At 37.3% G+C, this 23364-nt stretch overlaps 5 protein-coding genes and 1 non-coding gene across 6 annotated transcripts; 3 read left to right on the top strand and 3 right to left on the bottom strand.

The window, feature by feature from the left end:
• Positions 1-179: 179 nt before the first annotated feature.
• LOC147275952 (uncharacterized) lies at positions 180-2347 on the bottom strand. Its single transcript, XM_086254740.1, has 4 exons — positions 2144-2347; positions 1733-1824; positions 496-1567; positions 180-415 (listed from the first exon to the last, which is right to left on the bottom strand). Exons 1-4 carry the CDS (start codon positions 2231-2233, stop codon positions 308-310), a joined length of 1362 nt encoding a protein of 453 aa, XP_086110866.1. The 5' UTR covers positions 2234-2347; the 3' UTR covers positions 180-307.
• A 1113-nt stretch (positions 2348-3460) lies between these two features.
• TRNAM-CAU (transfer RNA methionine (anticodon CAU)) lies at positions 3461-3545 on the bottom strand. The gene is given in 2 exon segments: positions 3461-3496; positions 3508-3545. It is a non-coding gene; the product is annotated as a tRNA-Met (tRNA).
• A 133-nt stretch (positions 3546-3678) lies between these two features.
• LOC147275950 (heterogeneous nuclear ribonucleoprotein 1-like) lies at positions 3679-6622 on the top strand. Its single transcript, XM_086254567.1, has 2 exons — positions 3679-4010; positions 5142-6622. Exons 1-2 carry the CDS (start codon positions 3789-3791, stop codon positions 6207-6209), a joined length of 1290 nt encoding a protein of 429 aa, XP_086110693.1. The 5' UTR covers positions 3679-3788; the 3' UTR covers positions 6210-6622.
• Positions 6623-8730: 2108 nt separating this feature from the next.
• Positions 8731-11478, top strand: LOC147275949 (protein NRT1/ PTR FAMILY 5.2-like). Its single transcript, XM_086254566.1, has 4 exons — positions 8731-8863; positions 8989-9206; positions 9734-10302; positions 10647-11478. Exons 1-4 carry the CDS (start codon positions 8731-8733, stop codon positions 11476-11478), a joined length of 1752 nt encoding a protein of 583 aa, XP_086110692.1.
• Positions 11479-13542: 2064 nt separating this feature from the next.
• LOC147275948 (protein NRT1/ PTR FAMILY 5.2-like) lies at positions 13543-17708 on the top strand. Its single transcript, XM_086253621.1, has 5 exons — positions 13543-13689; positions 14043-14260; positions 14606-14895; positions 16016-16297; positions 16703-17708. Exons 1-5 carry the CDS (start codon positions 13554-13556, stop codon positions 17598-17600), a joined length of 1824 nt encoding a protein of 607 aa, XP_086109747.1. The 5' UTR covers positions 13543-13553; the 3' UTR covers positions 17601-17708.
• A 297-nt stretch (positions 17709-18005) lies between these two features.
• BARD1 (breast cancer associated RING 1) lies at positions 18006-22748 on the bottom strand. Its single transcript, XM_086254785.1, has 12 exons — positions 22612-22748; positions 22421-22474; positions 22248-22318; positions 21652-22088; positions 21311-21544; positions 21124-21224; positions 20648-20834; positions 20394-20470; positions 20045-20129; positions 19392-19557; positions 19039-19157; positions 18006-18628 (listed from the first exon to the last, which is right to left on the bottom strand). Exons 1-12 carry the CDS (start codon positions 22719-22721, stop codon positions 18284-18286), a joined length of 1986 nt encoding a protein of 661 aa, XP_086110911.1. The 5' UTR covers positions 22722-22748; the 3' UTR covers positions 18006-18283.
• Between the last annotated feature and the right edge of the window lie 616 nt (positions 22749-23364).

Here is a 23364-nt window from a genome sequence, read left to right as displayed (position 1 = left end):
ATATGTATATCCTAATCTTTTCTCTATCATGTCTTTGTTTTGTTTCTCAAATCAATAGGCACCTGTCCACAGTATTGTCCACAGTATTATAGAAGGGAATCTATTTTAGACTGAAAATCATCCAACTGGTAAAGGGTATACACACTGTTTTCTGGGCAAATACGTATGCAGGATCCTTAGTAATTAGGTTCAATAAATAAGCAAAGTTTACAACAGGCGAGCAACTGTCACACAGAAACAAATCATAATTCACAAAAGAATCAAAAAATAGACACAATGAACAGACAACAACAATCACCAAATAATCTCACAATCCACTAGAAGTATGAGTAGAATAAGCTTCAGCAGCGCCTCTATTCAGAGCTCTTTCCAACCTTGTCTCAAATGGGGTAGAGTGCCAATTCACTCTTTTATCCTGCAAACCCACAAATCTTTTATCAGAACCCACCAAGACCTTATGGAAAGAGTGTCACACAAATCTTACTTCACATGTACCTCTCTGTACTTGCTGGTAGTGTTTGGTATTCCTTTGTAAGAAGGGGGGGCAGAACCCTTGGTAGGACCTGTGTGATTCCAGTAGGTTCCAACAGTCCCTATTATGGGCATCTCATCAGGGCTTCTACTTGGTGACTTCCTTGGTGAAGTTGAAGCTGAAAACTGTCTAAGCTCTTCAACAGTTAATGCACCTAAAATTGGTCTATCTTCATGGCTTCTCGCTGAGTTTGATCCAGGGGACATGCTTTTCTCAGGTGTGACAGTGTCTAAAGCAATTGTGCTAGTCTTGTTAACAGGTGTATTCTCTGAAGAAACCAACCAGTTTGACAGGCTAGCATCAACTGCCATTTCTTGGTTAGGATTCTTGGACTGACCAGATTGCTTCTTGTGTTGATCAGTTTTTGATTTGAAACTCACTGAGAATTCCTTAAAACTTGCCTCTGAACTGAATGAAATCCGGGGTTCTTGATCTAATGTAAAATTCTCTTTCTGAGGCTTCATTAGTGATGCCCCTTTGGCTTTGACAGCTTTCCATTGTGTAAGATTCTCAACTGGGTTTAGCACCGAATGAACATAACCACTCCTATCACGAGCATTATGGTTCAACCCAGTTGGATTTATCGGCATTGGACTATCAACATCCTCAGTATTCACTTGAGGTGTAGAAATCCCTCTATTGGACTCTACAATTTCATCATCATAATCTAGTTCCCCGTCATCATTGCTGTAGCCATCCTCATCTTCATCTTCATCATCAAGATCACTGTCCTCAAAATCTAATTCTCCATCTTCGTCATCACTATCCCTGCAGTTCTGGTACCTATGATTAGGAGGGTAAGACCCTGAGCTCGAAGTGATTGAACTATCTTCAGAGGAAGACTTGGACTGGGTTGATTTTTCCAAGATATTGCCCTCCTCCTTCTTCTCACACTCTTCAGCATCCAATGAAAGATCCAAGGATTCGTTGGTTAAAACATGTTCATAGGTTTTGACATTAGAATCAAAAGTTACTTTCTTTCTAGCAATGAAGCTCGGTTCCTCCACTGGTTTCAGTTGCTCCACTGGTTTGTCCCTACAGACCAAAATTCAAACTTTAATATCAAAAACACCAAAAGAAAATGTAATTCCAAAGCAAACTGATGAACGGTATATTTAAAGTAAACAATGAAGTGAATTAAAATTTAAGAAGCAATTGAACAGAAAAACAAAAAAAAACCCATGAAATTCAAACACTCACCGGACTTCTTCCAATGCGGGGCTAATGGGTCTTTCTCCAACGTCCGGAACAGAAGAGACAGCAGATTGCACAGGCTCAAAACTTGTATATCTCTGAAAAAATGACTACAGAATATAAGATAGTTGAAAAAAAAAAAACGCAATTTAAGCAATGTTTGGCTGTTGACAAAACCAGAGAAAGGAAAAAGAGAGAAAAAAAATTTGAACTTGAAGACTTTTCTTGAATAGAAGAACTAAAAGTTAAACATTTAACCAAGCCTAACTCAACAAAATCATGGCCTACCTACTGGCCATTTTACAAACAACAACCCAGAAAGGAAACAAAATTCAAAACATTTCTTGTTTCTAGACTCTCTACATTTTCTTAGGAACCAAACAAAACCATTAACCAAGCTTGAAAATTGTGACTTACTTGGTCTCGGTGGTGCTGAACCCTATGCCTTTGAATCCTGCGTTTTTTATCTTTGGAAGAACCAAAACATGCAGCAAGAAAGCAACCCATTTTCGATATCTTCCTCTGGGTCTCTCAAAAATGACGTCTTTCTTTGAAAGAACGAGTTGGGTACTCGGTTTTCATAGTTTCGAACACATCTTTGCGAGTGAGAGAGAGAGAGAGAGAGAGCGAGCGCGTTGGCCGTTGGGTTTGCTAAGAAAGAAAGAATTAGAAACTTTGAGAAGGTAAAGGGGGGAGGGAAAGGACAAAACGGTCATAAACTTTGGGCTTGATTGTGGGCCCTACTAGGGTCCAGGAGAGTCCCTAGGGCTTTTTTTATTTCGAGAAAAAGGAAGTGACCGTTAGGATTCATGAGTGTGTGATCAGTTGATCACAGCCTGTAAATTAATTAATTAAATTTGTGATTTTGATCATTTTTCTAAGAGAAGATTGGTCATATTGTAGACAGACTCAAGTTTTGTCTTTATTAACTTTTCTGGACCGTTGGATCATCAGATTCATCAGCAAAACAATGGTGGGCTGTAGGCCCTAAATTTTCCACATACTGGGCCGTGGTGCTGATGGGCCAGAAATGGGCCAACGTTCTTGCCCAAAGAAAATGTATTAAAGATATTCAAGCTTAAAATATTTTTTGTTTTGCTACAAAGCCTACAAAGGATGATAGAGAATTTGAAAGCTGGCCTTTGATTTTGGGGAAAATGTTGACTACCACTAAAGTTATAGGAAAATTGTCACATGAGTAATGTGAGCCTACAAAAAAACATAAAAAATGTGAACTAGAAATGTTAACTATTGGATTGCAAAGTACTTTTTGAAATCTTATTAAGTGGTTTACCATACATATACTTGTATATACACATTATTTATATACTTTATAAGAGAATTCCTTTTTTTTTTGGCCAATATAAGAGAATTCCTTATAGTTTGATAAAATAGATATGTTATGCAAGTATGAAAATAAAAATTTTCTAACAACTTAAGTGAGGATGGAAAAAGTAATAAAGGACATGAGTTTGTAATAAAAGAAGACATGAGTCAGGTAATTTCCTTTTGTGTTGACAGATGTCCACAATGTTTTCTATAATAGTGATTTTATGTAAAATGGAATGTTAAAGTGAAAATTATGGTATTCAAATTTTAAGAAACTGAAATAGAAAAACAATTATTAAATTAAAAACTTGAAAAAAAAAACTATTTGTATTTTCAATCCAAAACTAAGTATATTCCAAAGGGGTAATGGGAAATTAAGGATACTCCAAAGGGAAAAATAAAATTTGGGGTGAGAGAGGCTCGAACTCTCGACCTCAGGATAACTCTATAGCTATGAGACCTACGCGCTAGCCAACTGCGCCACCACCCCATGTTGAATTATAGTCACGCCAAAATATTTATATAGCAATCTTTGACACTTGGTTGGGCACCCTCGAAGTTATTTTCCCAGTTCCCACGTGCTCGATTCGGTGTCGTTTTCAAACAAACCCTAAGGCAGTAGCCCTTCCCTCCTCGACTCCTCCCTCTTCTCAATCCCACTCTGTGTCTCAGACTCTCTCTCTCATTTCAGAGAGTAGAAGTACACGAAGACACACACGCATACAGAGCAGCCATGGACTCAGACGAAGGGAAGCTCTTCATAGGAGGACTAGCATGGGACACCACAGAGGACAAGCTGACTGAGTACTTCAACCAGTACGGTGAGGTCACCGAGACCGTCATCATGCGTGACAAGACCACTGGCCGACCCAGAGGCTTCGGCTTCGTCGTCTTCTCTGATCCTTCTGTGCTCGATAGGGTCCTCAACGACAAGCATACCATCGATGGCCGAGTGGTCAGTCTTTATGCATCTTCCTTTTTACCTGCATTGGCTCATCGTTTTGGGTGCTTAATGCGTTTCGTTTTGATGTGAATTTTAATGGGTTTTTTTTTGCTTGTATTAGCTTCTTGTGAGTGTTTTGCGTTCTGGGGTTTCGTTATTTTGTGGTAATGTGTTATAGGCTTGGCTATTTTGGTGTTAATTTTATGGGTTTGCTTATTCTTAGCTGTCATTTAATGGTCTTTCCTTCTGGGGTTGTTTTTATTCTGTGGAAATGTGATTGGTTTATGTTGATTTTAAGTTGGCTTGCATCTGGTAACTGAGGAACTATAGAATTAGGGAAAAATCAGTTCTCTGGTTTATAATGTCTCTTTTTTCGTTATGTTTCTCGTTTCTACTGATTTTGATTGTTGCTAAGCTCCTTGTGGGATTTTGTTTAAGTACTTGCAGTTGTATGTTTATTGGGTTCATAGACATTGCTTTCTAAGATGTAATGTGTGCAATCAGTTAATTTGGTCTATGGGGTTTTATCTTTTTCTGATTTTTTCTGGGATTTTCCTATTATCATCTACTTCTCATTGATTAGTGGATATTTTTGTGTGCTTCTGTATTCTAACTCTGTTAGTTGATGAGAAATGATACACATAGATTCTTCGGGGAAACACACTATCAGTTCTCAAACATGCAAAAGCTTGACTCTTAATCCCAAATTTGTCGGTAGTTTTCTTGAAAAGTATGATTTATAACCACACCAACTTACCCTCCATTTAAATGGCTGAATTTATTTTGTATAAACATGGTTTGGGGGCATAGGTTGAAAATTTGCAAAACACACACGCATAGGGAAGTTGAACATGTTTACATGCTAGTGGCCAAAAAAAAAACATGTTTACATGCTTTATAAATGTAGGATTTACCAAATACAACCTTTTAACTGTTAGAGATTCAAGTACTACTTTAGCGTGTCTCCATATGACATTTTTTGAAATGATATTGTTACATATGACATGAATCTTCCACTTGCATTTTATTGCGTTCTTTCTTGCTTCTTATGGATAAGCATATGCCACTTTGATGTATTTCTTTTTCTTGTCAGCACATCTGTTTGTCCCTTCAGCATTTTAAGGTTTCACTTTGACTACACAGGTGGAGGCAAAAAAGGCTTTATCAAGAGAAGAACAGCAAACATCCAATAGAACTGGAAATTTTAATGCCAACAGAAGCTCTGGAGGGGGAGGAAACTTTAAGACCAAAAAAATATTTGTTGGAGGACTGCCTTCCACACTGTCAGAAGATGGATTTCGTCAGTTCTTTGAAGATTACGGAAGCATAACTGATGTAGTAATAATGTATGACCAGAATACTCAACGACCTCGTGGTTTTGGTTTCATAACATTCGACACTGAAGATGCAGTTGATAGAGTACTACACAAGAACTTCCATGAGTTGAATGGTAAACTTGTAGAGGTAAAACGAGCACTTCCTAAAGATGCAAATCCTGGTGGTGGGGGTCGAGGTGGGGGCTATCAGGGTTCTGGTGCCAGTACAAATGCATTTGATGGCCGAATGGATGGCAATAGATATCTGCAGCCTCAAACTACCGCAGGTGGTTTCCCTCCATATTCTGGTTATGGTGCTCCAAGTTATGGTTTTGGGGCAGCAACTACTGGAGTTGGTTATGGAGGTTATGGAAGTTTTGGTGTTGGTGGTTATGGGAGTGCCAATACTGGTTTTGGTGGTCCTGCAGGATCATATGGAAATCCAAATGCCCCTAATGCTGGTTATGCTGGTGGGTTGCCTGGAGCATTGAAAAATACTTGGAGCAACCAAACTCCCTCTGGTTATGGTGCTTCTGGCTATGGGGCATCGGCTCCTTGGAGCGCTCCAGGTGGAAGTGGTGCTGCTTCTGCTCCAAGGGGTCAATCCCCAAGTGGGGCTTCTGGATATGGAAATCAAGGTTATGGGTATGGCAATTATGGTGGAAGTTACGCATCTTATCCTGGTGGTTACGGGACTTCTGGTGGGCGTGGTGGAAGTACCCCAACTAGCAACACTGGTGCTAGTGGAGGAGAGCAACAAGGGACACGTGGTGGCTACATGGGGAGTGGCTATGGTGACGCCAATGGAAATTCAGGGTACTCTAATGCATCATGGAGATCTGACCCTTCACAAGCCACTGGTGGTTATGGTGGTTCTCAGTCCAGGCAGGCCTAACAGCGGAGGACCAACAAATTTTAAATTTTCTTTCACAGGGATCCTTACGCATGCAATCTTAACTCCAGTCTGACAGCTTATGCATGAGAAGAGTTGAAAACGAATCTTGGGACTGGTTGGATCGCTTGATTCTTGGTGGTAGTTGGCAGTAGTAGTTCTGCTAGAAATTACAACCAATACATTCCAGTATTAATTTTTAGTAAAATTTTCTTTAAATTCCGTAGAATTTAATATTTAGGTTGCTTATATTGTGTGTGCTTGCTAATTTTGGAGCTTCCCTCTTCCCCTCTCTACTCCACCATCTCCATTGTTTCTGTTTGAGCTTAGATAGTTTCTATTGAACGAACTTATCATTGTGGGTAATGATGAATGATGAAAATTTATTGTTCCTGGTGCTGCATTAGTTGGATTCAGTTTCGATGTGCTAGATATTGATGTTACTGTCTGGATTATTCATGACTATTAAAATGTTTATCACTGTGGGTAATGATGATAGTTAATTGTTCCGGGTACTGCTTTAGTTGTATTCTGTTATGGTGTGGTAGCAGTATGAGGTTACTGTCTGGATTACTCATGCTTTGAGTTTCTGCTTGATCCATTTAAGCAACCAGGATGCTACATTTCTAGTGTGATTGAAGTCAAGATAGTGAAACTTAGTGAAGCACTGCACCTCTAGGTCATTGTGCTTGATCCTTGCATATAACAATAGTGGCAACTGAAATGTTATTAAAGGCATTGTAATTTTCCTCCTGGATTTGCACTTTTTGTACAGGAGCAAATGGCAATGCCGCATTCTAATTAGGAACATATATGTTGTAGCATGGACATGCTTTTTCAGATGGAGTTGCTGGATGCATTTGCTTGCCTGGTTGGGTTCAGAGTTGTCCAAGCCAGTCCTTGTGAGTAAAGAATTTTGAGCTGCGGACCTCACCTGTGGACCTGAGGTGATGTCAGAATATGCGCCTTCCCCACTGGATTTTCTTTGAACCTCTGAATGTGGTTAGTCCTGTCACTGTAACATGCATACGCAAAGCTAGGCTGAAGCTCCACTATCGACCACTGTGCCTGTTTCTTGACAGCCCCAAGTTTCCCTCTCAAGGAAGACAAAGCCAAGGTGGATAGAACGCATTGTTGTCTGAGGAATCTTCGCCTCTGAACCTTATTAGTTATTATACCCCTCAAGAAAAGCAGCACACTTCACCACCGGCCTCAGACTGGCCTGCTGGCAGTGAGGAGCTGAGGGGATAGGGCTGCTGGGTTGGGTTCTTGGTTAGGGTTATAATTTTTTATTTTTTTATTTTTTGTGATTTCTTTATGTTTTTTTTATTTAGGGTAAAATAAAAACTTTCAAGGAAAAAGTTGAATGGGGTATAAATGTATAATTAGCAATTGGGTGGTTACCAATGAAAGCATTCTTCTTGGAACCATTAGATATTTCTTTGGTGTCTTATTTGATTCGGTGGGTCGGATAGGCTGGCTGACTTTCTCCTTTTCTTGTTTATACCACTTTTGCTAACCTCAAAGGCTTAAGTTGCTCGACTTTCTCCTTAAAAAATGATTATGCTCAAAAATTTGTTTACTGTATTGTTTAATTTATGTGTACGCCTTGCCTAATCAATGTGTCTATTATTGTCATAGAATTGTCTATAAGACTATACCTTTTCACATATTCATAGTAAGAATGATCACATCTTTTTCAGCAGGTGGGAATGGAATCCCTGAGTAGACGCCACTTGGTCATTGCAACTATCTGCAAGTTTGCAACATCCTCAAAAGCCAGCAAAACACAGGAAATTAAATTTAGCCAAACCACATGATGAAATAAGACAATGATGTAAAACAAATAACATACAGCTTTCTCACTAAAGATGTCTGTAAAATCAAAAAGTAAAAAAAAAAAAAAAAAAAAAGTAAAAAATATTTAATAAAGAAATGAAAAATGTTATAGTCTTCGCACCGAAAAAAAAAATTATAGTCTTGGAAGCTCACGAAAGGTCCTTAATTTGTTTTTTTGTTGACAACCTTAAGTTTACATGGTCTAAACTTTTAGGGGACGGATCTGTGACACTATATTTTTTACACGAATTTTTAATGGAGTCCATTTCATATAGGATTTTAATGATCCGAACCGTCTATTTTTTAGATTTCCATTAAAGGATCATCCTTGTAAAAAATTAGATAAATCGGAAATCATTTACCTACAAATATTAAATTGTCAACAAAATAAACACTTGAGATGTTAACAATTTAATTTTTGTAGGTAAATGGTTTTCGATTTACCTAATTTTTTGCAATAATAATCTTTTAATGAAAACCTAAAAAATAGACGGTTCGAAACGTTGAAATCTTATATGGAATGAGCTCCATCAAAAACTTGTGTAAAAATATTATGTCATTGATCCTTCTCCAAACTTTTAAAACCTATATATATATATATATGTATGTGTATACATGTACCTTCAAATTAGTGAATTCCAACTAGCTAGAGTACAAGTGTTTTTTGCTTTCTAGCTCTAACATTATGGAAAAAGCAGAGGAGAAAGGCCCTGCAAATGGAGGACAGGATCACACACAAGATGGGACTGTGGATCTCAAAGGTAGACCTAATTTAAGGTCAAAGACTGGGAGATGGAGAGCTTGCTCCTTCATTGTAGGTCTGTGTATTTATAGCTTATAATATATATATGTGCGTGTGTTTTGTTACAGCTCCTTAATCCATGTCTCAATTTCAACTGGACTAACTACTAGGAATGAATATGGTGTAACCTTGTTGTTGTAGGGTATGAAATATTTGAGAGGATGGCAAACCATGGGATTTCAGCAAACCTAGTGGTGTATTTGACAAGGAAGCTCCATGAAGGCACTGTACAATCCTCAAACAATGTCACCAACTGGGCTGGTACCCTATGGATCACACCAACATTAGGTGCTTACATTGCAGATACATATCTTGGTCGATATTGGACCTGTGTCATGGCATCAGCCATCTATCTTATGGTAAAATTTTGGACACAAACTGCATTTTTTACCTCAGAAGAGTTGTCTTCAGTTTCATATAACTTCAATATCAAAAATATGGGTTCTTTTAGGCTGTATTAGATAATTACTAGAGTTGTTAGATAGTTTGGCTAGTATGTTATGTGTTGAGACTATCAATTTGAAACATTGATAAGACGGATTCATGTTTGAGTATGTAATGTTGATTCTAACAACATATTGGACCTTTGTTATGGCATCCACCATTTATCTTATGGTAAAAGGAAAAGAGTTTGAAGACAAATTCTCAACAAATGTAATTCCATACTTCTCTTAATTATTTGAGATAGAGTTGTGTTTAGGATAGTTGTCCACTTGTCCATGTGAACAATTTCTAACCGTAAATGCATGTGAGACCCACAATGAGATTCACATTAATCAACGATTGAAAATCGCTCATGCATGTACACAATTTGACAATTTACCCTAAATTTTCTTTTGAGATAATTCAATAACTTTTTATTTTATTTTTTACTGCAATTAAACAGGGAATGTCACTATTAACCCTAGCAGTATCAGTGCCAGCTTTGAGACCACCGTCATGCAGCCATGGCATCAAAGAAGAGGATTGCAGAAAAGCTTCACCTTTCCAAGTGGGTATATTCTATTGTGCATTGTACATGATAGCAGTTGGAGCTGGTGGAACCAAGCCCAACATCTCAACCTTGGGTGCAGATCAATTTGATGATTTTGAACCCAAGGAGAAGGCCCACAAGCTCTCCTTCTTTAATTGGTGGATGTTCTGCGTATTCTTTGGGAACCTCTTCTCCAACACCTGCTTGGGGTACATACAAGACAATGTTGGTTGGGCCCTTGGCGATGGGCTCCCAACAGTTGGGCTTGTGATTTCAGTGGTGGTGTTCTTGTTGGGCACCCCATTTTACAGGCACAAAATGCCTTCAGGGAGTCCTATCACTAGGGTTGCTCAGGTGCTAGTGGCAGCTACTAGGAAGTGGAAAGTGCCTGTTCCAAATGACCCCAAAGAACTTCATGAACTGAGCTTGGAAGAGTATGCAGACAAAGGGAAACTCAGAATTGACCACACCCCTTCATTGAGGTACTTGTTCTTAATATTCTAAAAGACCAAATTGTGTTTGTTGCTCATATAACTTGGTCCATTTGAATTCTCGTAGTTTTAATTTTGACAATTATAGTGTGGGAATGGTCGTGACACTACATGGTGCTCGTGTGTAGGGGTAAAACCATCTTTCCAAATGGTGTTCTACACAACTATTTCGTAAATTTAGTTGGCGAAATTCTTAACTTGTCCTTAATCAAAAATGTTGATTACTATTTTCAAAGTTGAAACTATTAGAACCTAAGTGAAAAATGAACCAAACTACAAGTCTACAAGAACTTGATCTTCCAACTCACTAATAACACTGAATTAAACTCCTGCAGATTCCTTGACAGAGCTGCTGTGAAAATTGGGCAAAGCACACCATGGGCTCTAATCCCAGTGACCCAAGTTGAAGAAACCAAACAAATGACAAAGATGATTCCAGTTTTGCTCACAACATTCATACCTGCCATTCTCATAGCCCAAACCCACACCCTATTCATAAAGCAAGGTACCACACTGGACCCAAGCATGGGCCCCCATTTCCATATCCCCCCTGCAGCCCTTGGAGCCTTCATAACCCTCTCCATGTTGATCAGCCTAGCAATCTATGATCGTTTCTTGGTTCCATCACTCAGGCCCTACACTAAAAACCCAAGAGGAATCTCACTGCTGCAGAGAATGGGAATTGGGTTTGTGATGCACATCATAGTCATGGTCATTGCTTGCTTGATTGAGAGAAAACGACTCGTCGTTGCAAGAGAAAACGACATCTTTGGCAAAGGAGAGATAGTTCCTCTCACTATATTTGTTTTGCTGCCCCAATTTGCTTTGATGGGTGTGGCTGATACATTTGTTGAAGTAGCAAAGATTGAGTTTTTCTATGACCAAGCACCACAGGGTATGAAGAGCTTGGGGACCTCATATTACACTTGCAGCTATGCATTTGGGAGTTTTCTGAATAGTTTTCTTCTGACGACAGTTTCTCATGTGACCAAGAGGCATGGGCACAAAGGGTGGGTCTTGGACAATTTGAATGTGTCCCATTTGGACTATTACTATGCATTGTTGGCTGCCTTGGTGTTCCTTAACTTCCTGTTCTTTCTGGTTGCGGCAAAGTTCTTTGTTTATAGTGCAGAAATCAATGAAACCAAGATAGCTGTGGAAGCTTAATTTTCCAAAGGAAGCTAGCTAGCTAGCTTGCTTGATCTTTCAAGATGTGAAGACTTGATACAAGTTTTTTCCCTTTTTTGGGTATGTTCCTTGCTTCTTATTTAAGATCAAAGAAAATCTAATTGATTAATCCTACCAATTAATATGAAAAAAAGGAAATGCAAGTCGATCCATATTCTCAAGATCTCTCAATGGTGTAAAATGAGACTGGACTTTTTCAATCTTTCAAAATTTTTAAGAGAGTATTTTGAAACTGCATGTATCTTTTAAAGATGGAGAGCCATATAAGACTCATCTATTCAAATAAATTTTATCAATACCAGAAATGTGATCGCCAATGATATTAGTTAATATGGTATATGTACGTGTAACATTAGCTAAGATTTCTGGATCAAATTTTGCCCACCATGCATATTGTCATATGGACCATTCTACTTCTTAAGTTCTTTTTGACAACCACTCAGTTTTCCTTGTATTCTAGAAGTCAATATGGCTAATGTAACATATGTGGGTTTGCATTCATAGGGTTGTCATACAGTGTATCCAGCAACCTTCTTAAAATTTTCACCATGGAATCAAATTTTTTGTCGTGTATATATATACCTAATTAACGATTGGTTTATAACTTGGATTGGCATATATAACCGTTCTTAACACATCAATCGAAAACAACATATATATACATATAGCCTGGCCTATAAAGTTGTCCCATTTAGATATATATTGGCCCAAATCTAGTGGAAGGTTGAAGTTTTCTTGGACCTATTAGACTTTTTCCTTGCTTTTATTTCTTTGGTTGGAGTTAACAAGGTGATCAACTTGTCTCTCATTATGGTACGTAGTTTTCTTGGACTAGTTTAAGCCTTTGTCTATGTCACGAGACTCTCACAACCCTTTTAATTTGTTTGCTCAATTTGTGAGCCTTAATTCTCTGTCCCACCTGGGCTCCATCGATCACTTCTTTCATATATAATGTGATCATAAATATCACGTCTGTAATTTCTTTTTAGAGGTATGCTATTCACAATCGTCTAAAAATATATGTATATAAATGTAGTGATCCGAAGTTGATGCATGTATATATTCATTTAAAAAATCAACTTTTTTTTTTTTTTTTTTGGAATTTGCATATTTGGGGCCGGCCAACTTAGATTCCATGAAATAATAGATATTTCATACAAAACAAACACGTACTAACAGCAATTAACATGACCGTACATGATTAATTAATAATATTTCATGACCCCATCTTTTTTGTTTTTCTTAATTGTTTATAATTTTGATTATCAAAGCTTGATTGGGATCATTTCCATATAAACAGTTCATAAGAATTGACAAATAAGAAGGCGTACGTGTCAAGAGAGAGGATCCAAATCCTTCGATGATTTGTAGTTCATGGCTTGTTCTAGACTTCATGATCTATTGTGTTAACGTCGTCAATGCTTGTATCAATTACTCGTCATTAAATTGTTCAACTAGTTTAGGGACTTGACTAAAATACTCGATCTTCCATTCAGTCCATTTAGTAATAAATTAAGTTAGGGATTTGAACTATATTGCATCCTAAATTGAAAGCAGGTGTATATGATTAATGTATGCTTTAAACTACAAGGATGAAACCCTAACAGACTACCTGAAATAAAAATGTATTGTGACCTATTTTTTATGTCACATGTGGATCCCAACGTTATTAGACATTTGATATGAAAAATGTGATATAAATAATTTCATTCAAATAATATAAGTAGAAAACCATAAGAATCTAGAGGTAGGCGTGCAGTAGTCCAAATTTCGAGTAACTAAATGAGTTCTATATTTATCAACCGATGTCAATCGTACAATTTAAATAAAAGCTCCGTACATATTTTACGTATTTGTTATACATATTAAAATAATAAAATAAAACTAGGTGACCGGGAAAGCGAATGGAAAATCTACAATAGTGGAGGTTGAAAACTAAGTTGAAAGGTCCTTGGGTTAAGCTGTCCGAGCTCCCTCACATTTTATAAAAAGCTATCTACGAGCTGTGATCACATGATTTTCAACGCCCAAGCCCCTATTCATTTCATTACCTTATGATGGCAAAGGTAGAAGAGAAAGGTTCTGCATATGGAAGAGAGGATCACACACAAGATGGGACTGTGGATCTCAAAGGTCGACCCATTTTAAGATCAAAGACAGGCAGATGGACAGCTTGTTCCTTCATTGTAGGTACGTAACGCATGCACTACTCCATATTTTTCAAGTAATTCTTTTTTCCATATATACATGGTGGTTAATTATGTTCTTCTTTTGAGAGTTGAAAGTTTAAAACCGATGGCATCAAGAAATTATCAAAGCTCTGATACCATATTAATTAGACAATTACAAGATTCGAAAAATTTAAGTTATCAGGATATATGTCAACAATATATATCAAACTATAGTTAACAAAGGCGAGATTAAAGTAAATTAATTAAGCTAGTACGTTTTTTGTCTTGTTGAGTGAGTGTGTGGCACTACTCTTGCTAATCTGGTTTGAAAGACTTAAATCTGTTAGATTATATGTTTAATTTGTATTGTAGGGTATGAAGTGTTTGAGAGGATGGCATATCATGGAATTGCTTCAAATTTGGTGGTGTATTTGACAAAGAAGCTGCATGAAGGCACCGTTACCTCTTCAAACAACGTCACCAACTGGGTCGGCACCGTGTGGATGACACCCCTTTTAGGCGCTTATATTGCCGATGCTCATCTCGGCCGCTACTGGACTTTTGTCATTGCTTCTGCCATATATCTTGCGGTACATATAACATCTACAAACTCAATATCCAAACTTACACTTAGAATGTGTAATATTTTCTTCTCAGATATATATTTGACAATTATCAGTTAATATAGATCAAGCATTCAAGTCATATTTCATCATTTCACATAATCAATGATTTATAGTGACAGTCTAATCAGGGAAGCTTTTAAACTTGGTTTCGTTCATAATTGACAACGTAACATGTCAAATTTTAATAAGAGAATATTTTTCCGTACCTAATATCTCATTTCTCTACACATGCATGCCATGCATTCTATATGTTTTTAAAAATTAATGGATCCAAGATGATTGAGAATGCTTCCATTTGTTACCAATTAGGGAATGTCCCTACTAACACTAGCAGTTTCATTACCTGCCCTAAGAGCACCGTCATGCAGCCATGGAGTCAAATTCGAAGATTGTGACGAACGAGCCTCACCGTTCCAAGTGGGCATATTCTACTGTGCATTGTACATTATCGCACTTGGAACTGGTGGTACCAAGCCCAACATCTCAACCATGGGTGCGGACCAATTTGATGATTTCCAGCCCAAAGAGAGGACCCAAAAACTCTCCTTCTTCAATTGGTGGATGTTCAGCATCTTCTTTGGGACCCTTTTCTCAAACACCTTTTTGATTTGGCTTAATTATCGATTTACCACCCAAAATTGTAACTCATTCCCACTTTACCACCTGAAAGTTTTTTTGTCCCAGATTACCACCTGTAACTTACATCCGTGTCCCATTTTACCTTGTTCCGTCAACAATTCCGTTAATGCTGACGTGGCGCGCTGGATGTGCGCCACGTGTCACATCTTTTTTGTATTTTTTGATTTTTTTGATTTTTCTATTTTTATAAACTTTGAAAATTAATTAAAAATAGCTCCGAACTTAGAAAAATACACAGAAAATTCCTACCGACTTGTCTTAACTAGTACTAATTTACTATGGGGTCAAAATGCCAATTTTCCCTCTAAAAATTTCCAAAAAATTTGGAAAGTCCAAATTTATTTCTAGAAAATTAAAATACTCTAGACTCTTTGAAAATTCATAGAATAATCTCCCGAACTCCAAAAAATATGAGGTCTGCACCGTTAGTCTTCTAAAAACTAACAATACCTTTCTCGTGAACACTTGCTACCCAAAAGACCTCTCGGTCTTAGAGAAAAATAAAATTCTCTATAAAATAAATTCTAGAAAAATTCTAAAATTTCTGTAAAGTCTCGAAATAATTTTCTAAAACAAGCTTTTGGTAATTTTTCAAAATATTTTTGAGAATTTGTCCAAGAGTTTACGAAAATTCTAGAATTTTTTCTAGAATTTATTTAATAGAGGAAAGTTTATTTTAATTTTTTAGAAATAAATTTGGACTTTCTAATTTTTTTGAAAATTTTTAGAGGGCAAATTGGTAATTTAACCTTATAGTAAATTAGTGCTAGTCAAGACGAGTCCGTAGGAATTTTTTTTGTATTTTTCTGAGTTCGGAGCTATTTTTAATTAATTTTCAAAGTTTATAAAAATAAAAAAATAAAAAAAAGTGAAAAAATAAAAAAAGATGTGACACGTGGCGCACATCTAGCGCGCCACGTCAGCATTAACGGCCAGATCGTCAGCATTAACGGAATTGTTGACGGAACAAGGTAAAATGGGACACGGATGTAAGTTACAGGTAGTAATCTGAGACAAAAAAACTTTCAGGTGGTAAAGTAGGAATGAGTTACAGTTTTGGGTGGTAAATCGATAATTAAACCTTTTGATTTACATACAAGACAGAGTGGGCTGGGCCCTTGGATATGGGCTTCCAACACTTGGACTTGCACTCTCTGTTGTGGTGTTCTTGCTGGGCACTAAATTTTATAGGCACAAGTTGCCTTCAGAGAGTCCTTTCAGTAGGATAGCTCATGTGCTTGTGGCTGCTATAAGGAAGTGGAGGGTACCCATCCCAGATGACCAAAAAGAGCTTCATGAGTTGAGCTTGGAAGACTACACAAACAATGGGAAATTCAGAATTGACCACTCCCCTTCATTAAGGTAAATCTAAATCATCCTGAAGTACAATTCTAAACTTTGTTCTCACTCTAATCTTACACGAACCACGTCATTAATAGAAGTGAAACTCATCTATATAAGTGGTTTCACTTCTATTAAAGATGTAGTTTACATTAGTGACCCAAATTTGGCCGGCGTTATCAGTACTTCTATTTAGCTTTTGGCACTCTATATTTCGAGTGTATTAAAATTATGAAGAATTCAGTTTGGAGTACAAGAGGCTAAACATATATGGAGTGCTAATTGCATTAAGAGCATATAGTTTAGTTGCTTTTTTCTTGATCAAATTTCTTTTCCATCTTGGCAATGACCCTCATAGAAAAATAATTTATTTATAAGTTTTGACAGATCCTTAATTAATCACCAGTAGCACTGCATTGCCTGCAGATTCCTTGACAAAGCAGCTGTAAAGAGTGGACCAACTTCACCATGGATGCTATGTCCAGTGACCCAAGTTGAAGAATCCAAGCAAATGATCAAAATGGTCCCTATTCTGATTGCCACATTTGTACCAAGCACCATGTTAGCCCAAGGAGGAACCCTTTTCATCAAACAAGGCATTACACTAGACCTTAGTATGGGTCGCCATTTTGAAATCCCTCCAGCATGTCTTGGCGCATTTATCACAATCTTCATGCTGATTAGCCTTGTACTCTATGACCGCTACTTCATCCCACTGGCCCGGCGATACACGAAGAACCCGAGAGGGATTACATTGCTGCAGAGACTAGGCATTGGCCTTGTGCTGCATATCATGATCATGATCACAGCTTGCTTGGCTGAAAGAAGGAGGCTGAGTGTGATAAGAGAGCACCACCTCTTTGGCAAAAGTGACACAGTTCCTCTCACAATTTTTATTCTCTTACCTCAGTTTGCTTTGATGGGAATTGCTGATTCCTTTGTGGAAACGGCCAAGATAGAGTTTTTCTATGACCAAGCACCAGAAGGCATGAAAAGCCTGGGGACCTCATACTTCACTACCAGCTTGGGAATTGGGAGTTTTCTTAGTAGTTTTCTTCTGACAACAGTTTCTGAAATGACCAAGAGACATGGCCACAGGGGTTGGATTTTGGATAACCTGAACATCTCCCATTTAGACTACTACTATTTTTTCTTGGCTGGCTTGAGCTTTCTCAACTTCCTCTTCTTCCTGCTCGTCGCCAAGTTCTTTGTTTATAATGCAGACGTGAGGGAATCCAAGGGAGGCTTTGCCATGGAAACTTTGCCAAACAAAACTTCAGCTCAAGAGCATAATGATGGCTCAAATACTTCACTTAGAAGCTGATTATAAAAGTTTCTTGTGTATGCCTACTTCATAGTTCCTAGAGTCAAATACATGCCAATGTATTCCCACAACTTGTCCAAGTTATACGGGTTTCATTCTGTGTGTCAAGCATTTTCCAAAAGTCAGAATTCTTTCAAGCACTTGGATTGGAAGTTCACTGCCACCGCATTGTACATACTTAAATCTATGAGTTTTTATCCAGTTTGAGATCAATGTACAAAGAGTTGCTTAACTTGCTTGCATATTAATTTGTAAAACAATTATTGTTGGTGTAAACTGTAAAGTGTCCACAACTATATACAACATGGATGTCTCAATTAAACTTTAATTTCATTCAAAATGCGAGTTGCTTTCAAACAGTTACTCATTTAATTGCGAGAAAAAAGTTCAAAATAAAACTAAATATAAACAAATAAAATACTATTTCAAGATATCAAAAAATTTGAACTTCATTTGCATATAGAATAGAGGTTTACAAGGCATTTGCAGTTTCGTAGAGACATCAAACTGAATGCATGTTGTTGAAAATAACCTAGCCAAAAACTAACATATACATGTGGATGTTAACATCTTTCTTTCAGAAAGGCCCCATTCCGATGGATTACCATCCTCGACCTTTCTTTTTGCTAGATAGATATTCTTGAGTCTTGACTTTAACAAAGATCACTGCATTCCATACTTTCTCAACAGACAATAGGCTGTAACTCATATCTTGCAATTGATTCCAACAGCCACGTGTGACCAATGATTTGGGAGCCAGTTTTGGCAGCTACATCACCTGCCTCATTTGATCTTTGCCAAAGGATTGAAACTTCTTCCCCCAACTTGCATCCTGGTGGGGGGTCAAGGTTGTAAACAACTAGTGTCCTTGAAGCAGACTCTTCATGACGACTTGGTTCCAAAAGTTCTTCCATACTGATGGAAACAGTACCTCCTGCGGCTATGATCAAATCTTGAAGATCTTCCTTTCTATTCGGTACAAAATCACCAGCAAAATAGAAATTCAAACCATCAAAGAGCTTCGGATCCTGCAAAGGAAATAATCCAATAACTAGAATCAAATAGAGCTACCGTAAGATTTGCGTAATTGAGTCTAAAACTTTTTTATTATATAGGAAGAATTGAGTTTAAAACTGAAAGGGAAGGTATTTGACCATATAACATAAGCATTGTATTTGACCCTACAATCTGACTTTTTGACCTCTAACATTTTTTTTTTTTAATTTGAATATAGAAATCCATAAGTTGCCAACCAAGGACTGGATGAAATGATTGCATTATATTTACAAATGTTATGAAAAACCAATTGAATTATCGGGCCAGATATTCTAGTTGGAAGACAGATGTATAAAAAAAAAGTGCTCAAGATGGTTGGAACTATATAATCTTGATATTGCATGTAGAGTTAATGCTTTTAATATTCATTAGAGGAACTTACATTGTTTAATGCCCTAAGCCTGCCAGTTTTTGGGCCATTCTGACACCCGTAGTTGTCAAGACCAACTTCATAAGGTACTTCATCCACATGATGCATGGCTTCCATGCATGCTTTTACCCCTGCACTCATTTTCTATGTAATTAGACATTAACATGATAAAAAGCAAATAAAAGGCAGGTTAGGTGATGAATAACAAAATAACTAAAAGACCTCGGTGACAACAAATGCATGAAAATTTAGTCAAAACATACATTTAAAAAAAAGTAATCAAAGCAACCAATAGCAAGCAACAAAGTGTAAAGCTTAGGTATTAAACTAAAGAGTAAAGTGTAGAATATCCAAGTTTAACTTACAATTAATTTTCAGAACCCATCTTCCAGCCAACATAGCCATGAGAACTTTAAATGTCCGAACATATGCACCATCCTCATCCATAGCTGCAATCACATGTGTAACATCTGGTGTCCAGTTCTTTGACACAATTGCACCACTTATCTCAGCAAAATTGCACAAAAGAAGCTGCACCATTCAAAGAAAATATATTAGTTTCTGATACAGCAAACAAGATTTTTAGTTTACAAAGGAGACCATGGTCTCTAGGCCACATAATAAACAAATTGGCATGGCAGATTGATTACTTTTAGGAGACCTCTAGGCCTGAAAATCAGGAGCCTCAATTCTACAATCCACCTTATAACAATGCCCTCATAAATTTTATCCAAGGATAAGCCTTTACAAATTACAACCAATATAATTATATAAAATCAAGTCATACAATACCACTACATAAAGCTTTTTTGTCATGCGAATATATTTAGAGAAAGTGAAAACAAATTAGTAATTTGACCACAACCAGGTCCTTGCAAGCCAAGCAAAGAAAGAATCAATGTTTTTGAAGAGATTCTGCACCAAACTTTGAGATTATCTCAAGATTACTTTCCATCATGTCGTAATAACAACACAGAACCAAGTGATTAAGAAAAGGAGAAATTCTGTGCAAACGAACCTTCTCTTCAGGAGACAAACCAGATGGGCAAAAAACCCTTTTCACTCCATTTGAAGCTACCCAACTGTTGGACAGCTGACAATTTCTGTGTGCAGAATGGCAGAGAATTGGACATTAAATTAAACATTGACAGGGAACTATTATCCAGCAGCAATTTCACTTCAAAAGAAACACTTTTCAAGCCTTTTCCTTTTGCATGAGCTGAGGGTTTATAAGTGAATAAAACATCTTGAAGAGCAAAGAATTAAAAACCCTACAACAAAATTATAACAATTAAATGCCCCAGAACATAAACTTCTGCTTCAACTAATCACTTGGAATCAAAAGAGTTAAGAGAATGATGTCATACTCATGCTTCTCTGAATTCAACTTCTCCTTGGGAAATCTAACTGAACAATGCACTGGACAAAGCAACAGATAGCTTTCCTGTAAGAATCCATAAAAGAATACCAATAAACTATTATTTAAGGCTTAACTGACTTTGACAAAAAAAAAAATATGATAACAAAATCTCTAACTATACAGTCTATACCAAACAAAAGGACACAGTAATTACATTGAATACAAAAAATATGCTACTCCATATAAAAGCATATGACATACATAGTCCCAACGGCATTTAGAAATTTCAATTGCACAGGGCACATGATAGCTTCTCCGGCAGGATTTTACATAGCATCCCAAGGGTGCTCCTTTTAGCCCACATTTGCTGCATCTTAGCTTTGCACCCCTTGCCACTTCGGCCTTCAAATTCTTAACAGTTTCCTCAACATAAAACACTTGTGGTGCCCTGCATCTCAAAATCCATAACATAAAGTTAACAACTAACAAGTAAAAGAGAAATATCAATCACTTTCTTGACTATTGAGTTAAACCACTATTGTTAGACCAAATTTGAACCAAAGTGGCTCCATTTTACATTTCAAAGAACATGAGTGTTTTTTTTTTTCCAAAAAATATAGAATAAAAACATACTTGCATGTTTTATACACATATTTACTAACTATGCTAGTAATTACAGCTTGAACATAACAATCAATGCTAGAGAAAAAAATGACATAATTACAGCTTGAACATACCAATCAATGCATAATTTGTGAACATGTATGACATTTGAAACAGTTGCCTTATCTCCCACCACCGGTTTCCCATTAGAATAATGCAACATTGGTCCTGTAACCTGAAAGATTTCACCAATTCAATGAGCTATACTTTCGCTATGTATACAAGAAGAGACTAAGATTAGCATATATAAGAGCAATTAACCTCTGAGATTCTGGACAACTGGCAAAATGCACAAATGGTGCTATTTGCCAATGATTCATTAGGAGGTATCCTGGACTTAAGTTCCTGCTCTGGCTCATAGTTCAGTTTCTTTTGTCTCTTGAGGTTCCTCAAATGACCATCAGTTTCAGATGCAGAATAATCATTCCTCATCTGCCCTGTTCCACTCTCATCAATTTTGATGATTGATCTCTTGACCAAAGAATTTTCTGAAATCTGAAAAATGCAGCACATAAAGACAAGGAAATAAATAATTAGTACTATTGCAATTGGAAAAGAACAATGAAATGAAATTAGCAAGACAAGAACTATGAAATTCTCACTTGCTCACAGCGCGGATCACAGCTATCATTATCTGAAGCTTTGGCATCACCAAATGAAGGAGGACTGTTTGGCAATGAGTGTGCTCCCTGATTCATGTCTCTTTCTATGGTCATACATTCTTCAACTCCCCCAGCTCTTACTTGAGAACTTGACAATGGTGATCTCCTTCTAGCCAACTCTAGTTCTTCTCCATTGCCAACTATTGTCATTCTACGGTTGTCTACCCTGCCTTTTGTGGCAACTCTATCTGCAACAGACTGATTCGGACTACATGAAACCCGAACCCCTTGACCATTGTCAAATGGCTCTTTAGTCATTTGCCTACTAAAACTGATATTAGGCGAAACTGGAGGTTGGTCCAAATTGGCACAGAAAGCGGCATCCAAGCTTTTGTAGATGGCTACTATGTTCTCCATGAAAGGCGCAGGCCTGAGATCTGTCAGCCCAGGAAGCCATTGCATCAGAAAGAGAACTAACTAGATATATTATTTGTTTCCACAACATATTGTAAATTCAGACCCAAATAAACTAATTATTTATGAAAGATTACTATTTTCCATCATAAAACCCTAATCAAGAGCATCAAGAGCTATACCTTGATCAGAAACTTTGATTTTGCACACAGGGCACTCTGATCCAAAATGTGCCAGATTGGGTATGCAGGGACTGCAAGTAATTCAAAAACCCAACACAAACAAGATCAAATCAACAATTTTGAGAAACAAAAATAATCAAAAATGAATATTAAGCAAAAAGTAGAAGACCCACTTGCAGAAAATGTGATTGCACCGGAGTAATGTCGGTTGATTAAGCAATTTTAAGCTGCAATCAACAAGAACAAGATGAAATCAGAAGAAATTCATGTCCGATAAACTCTACATAGGCCTCTGTTTGTTTCTCAAAAAATAAAACAAAAAATAAATAAAAACAAAGAAGAAATATTATAACGCTATACAGACCAGAGAGCGCACTTGAGCTCTAGACCCAGTTTCTGAAAATGAAGAACCCATGGATTCATCAACCTACTGCAGCTACTAGTACTGTCGTTGTTGCACTTGGAGTCTGCCATTGAAACCGGGCTCTGAAAACCGTTGCAGAAAACAGTGTGCTTTTTTACGAAGTGTTTTCCTCATGAGGGGGGATAGAGTAGAGTATTTATGGAGGGGTCTATTCTGGGACACGTGGACCTCTGGGATTGGTTATGTGAAAAATTAAAAGAGCGGGGGATTTATTTGATTGATTGATAAGCGCAAACGCTGACGTTTTCAGTTCGCGCGCTTTAAGTTTTCCCGTTTTGGAAACTCCCGCCTTCCTCGTGCCAAGTGCTTCGTTACCGCCGAGGATGTCCAACAGTCCAAGTCTCGCGAGTAATTGTCTAAAACACTTGCCCTTTTTAGTCTTTTACCACTAATGATGCGTTTGGATGAAGTAATTTGAAACTTCTAAGGAATTCACAAATGACGGAATTAAAAATGACGTGATTTAAAATTCTAGAATTTATAAATTCTCTTGTTTGGATAAATGTAATCATAATGGAATTTAAATACGAAATTTATAGTAGTTTTATAAAAGAGTGATGGTGATGGTGGCAACAATAAAAATGATGCTTTTGGTGAGTTGATGATGGTAATAGGGGTGATGGCCCATGAGTGGTGAGAGAAATGGTAGTGGCAAAAATTGGGGTATTGGAGGTGGCGGCAACGGCAACATTG

The sequence above is a fragment of the Dryas octopetala genome, chromosome 8 (genome assembly GCF_963921425.1).
Source record: "Dryas octopetala chromosome 8, drDryOcto1.1, whole genome shotgun sequence".
NCBI classification, from domain to species: Eukaryota; Viridiplantae; Streptophyta; class Magnoliopsida; order Rosales; family Rosaceae; genus Dryas; species Dryas octopetala.
The sequence above is the reverse complement of the archived record's forward strand: the minus strand, read 5'-3'. Positions and strand labels throughout refer to the sequence as shown.

What these genes read in the sequence shown, in the direction of transcription:
- LOC147275950 (XM_086254567.1), top strand. Translation starts at nt 3,789, where the DNA reads ATGGACTCAGACGAAGGGAAGCTCTTCATAGGAGGACTAGCATGGGAC. An exon ending in ATACCATCGATGGCCGAGTG is followed by an intron (nt 4,011 to 5,141) that starts GTCAGTCTTTAT and finishes TTGACTACACAG; the next exon opens with GTGGAGGCAAAAAAGGCTTT.
- LOC147275949 (XM_086254566.1), top strand. Translation starts at nt 8,731, where the DNA reads ATGGAAAAAGCAGAGGAGAAAGGCCCTGCAAATGGAGGACAGGATCAC. An exon ending in AGCTTGCTCCTTCATTGTAG is followed by an intron (nt 8,864 to 8,988) that starts GTCTGTGTATTT and finishes TTGTTGTTGTAG; the next exon opens with GGTATGAAATATTTGAGAGG. An exon ending in CATCAGCCATCTATCTTATG is followed by an intron (nt 9,207 to 9,733) that starts GTAAAATTTTGG and finishes GCAATTAAACAG; the next exon opens with GGAATGTCACTATTAACCCT.
- LOC147275948 (XM_086253621.1), top strand. Translation starts at nt 13,554, where the DNA reads ATGATGGCAAAGGTAGAAGAGAAAGGTTCTGCATATGGAAGAGAGGAT. An exon ending in AGCTTGTTCCTTCATTGTAG is followed by an intron (nt 13,690 to 14,042) that starts GTACGTAACGCA and finishes TTTGTATTGTAG; the next exon opens with GGTATGAAGTGTTTGAGAGG. An exon ending in GGGACCCTTTTCTCAAACAC is followed by an intron (nt 14,896 to 16,015) that starts CTTTTTGATTTG and finishes TCGATAATTAAA; the next exon opens with CCTTTTGATTTACATACAAG.
- BARD1 (XM_086254785.1), bottom strand. Translation starts at nt 22,721, where the DNA reads ATGGCAGACTCCAAGTGCAACAACGACAGTACTAGTAGCTGCAGTAGG. An exon ending in TGCAATCACATTTTCTGCAA is followed by an intron (nt 22,319 to 22,420) that starts GTGGGTCTTCTA and finishes AATTACTTGCAG; the next exon opens with TCCCTGCATACCCAATCTGG. An exon ending in GTTTGTCTCCTGAAGAGAAG is followed by an intron (nt 19,558 to 20,044) that starts GTTCGTTTGCAC and finishes TGAATGGTGCAG; the next exon opens with CTTCTTTTGTGCAATTTTGC.
- LOC147275952 (XM_086254740.1), bottom strand. Translation starts at nt 2,233, where the DNA reads ATGGGTTGCTTTCTTGCTGCATGTTTTGGTTCTTCCAAAGATAAAAAA. An exon ending in TTCAGCACCACCGAGACCAA is followed by an intron (nt 1,825 to 2,143) that starts GTAAGTCACAAT and finishes TCATTTTTTCAG; the next exon opens with AGATATACAAGTTTTGAGCC. An exon ending in CTACCAGCAAGTACAGAGAG is followed by an intron (nt 416 to 495) that starts GTACATGTGAAG and finishes GTGGGTTTGCAG; the next exon opens with GATAAAAGAGTGAATTGGCA.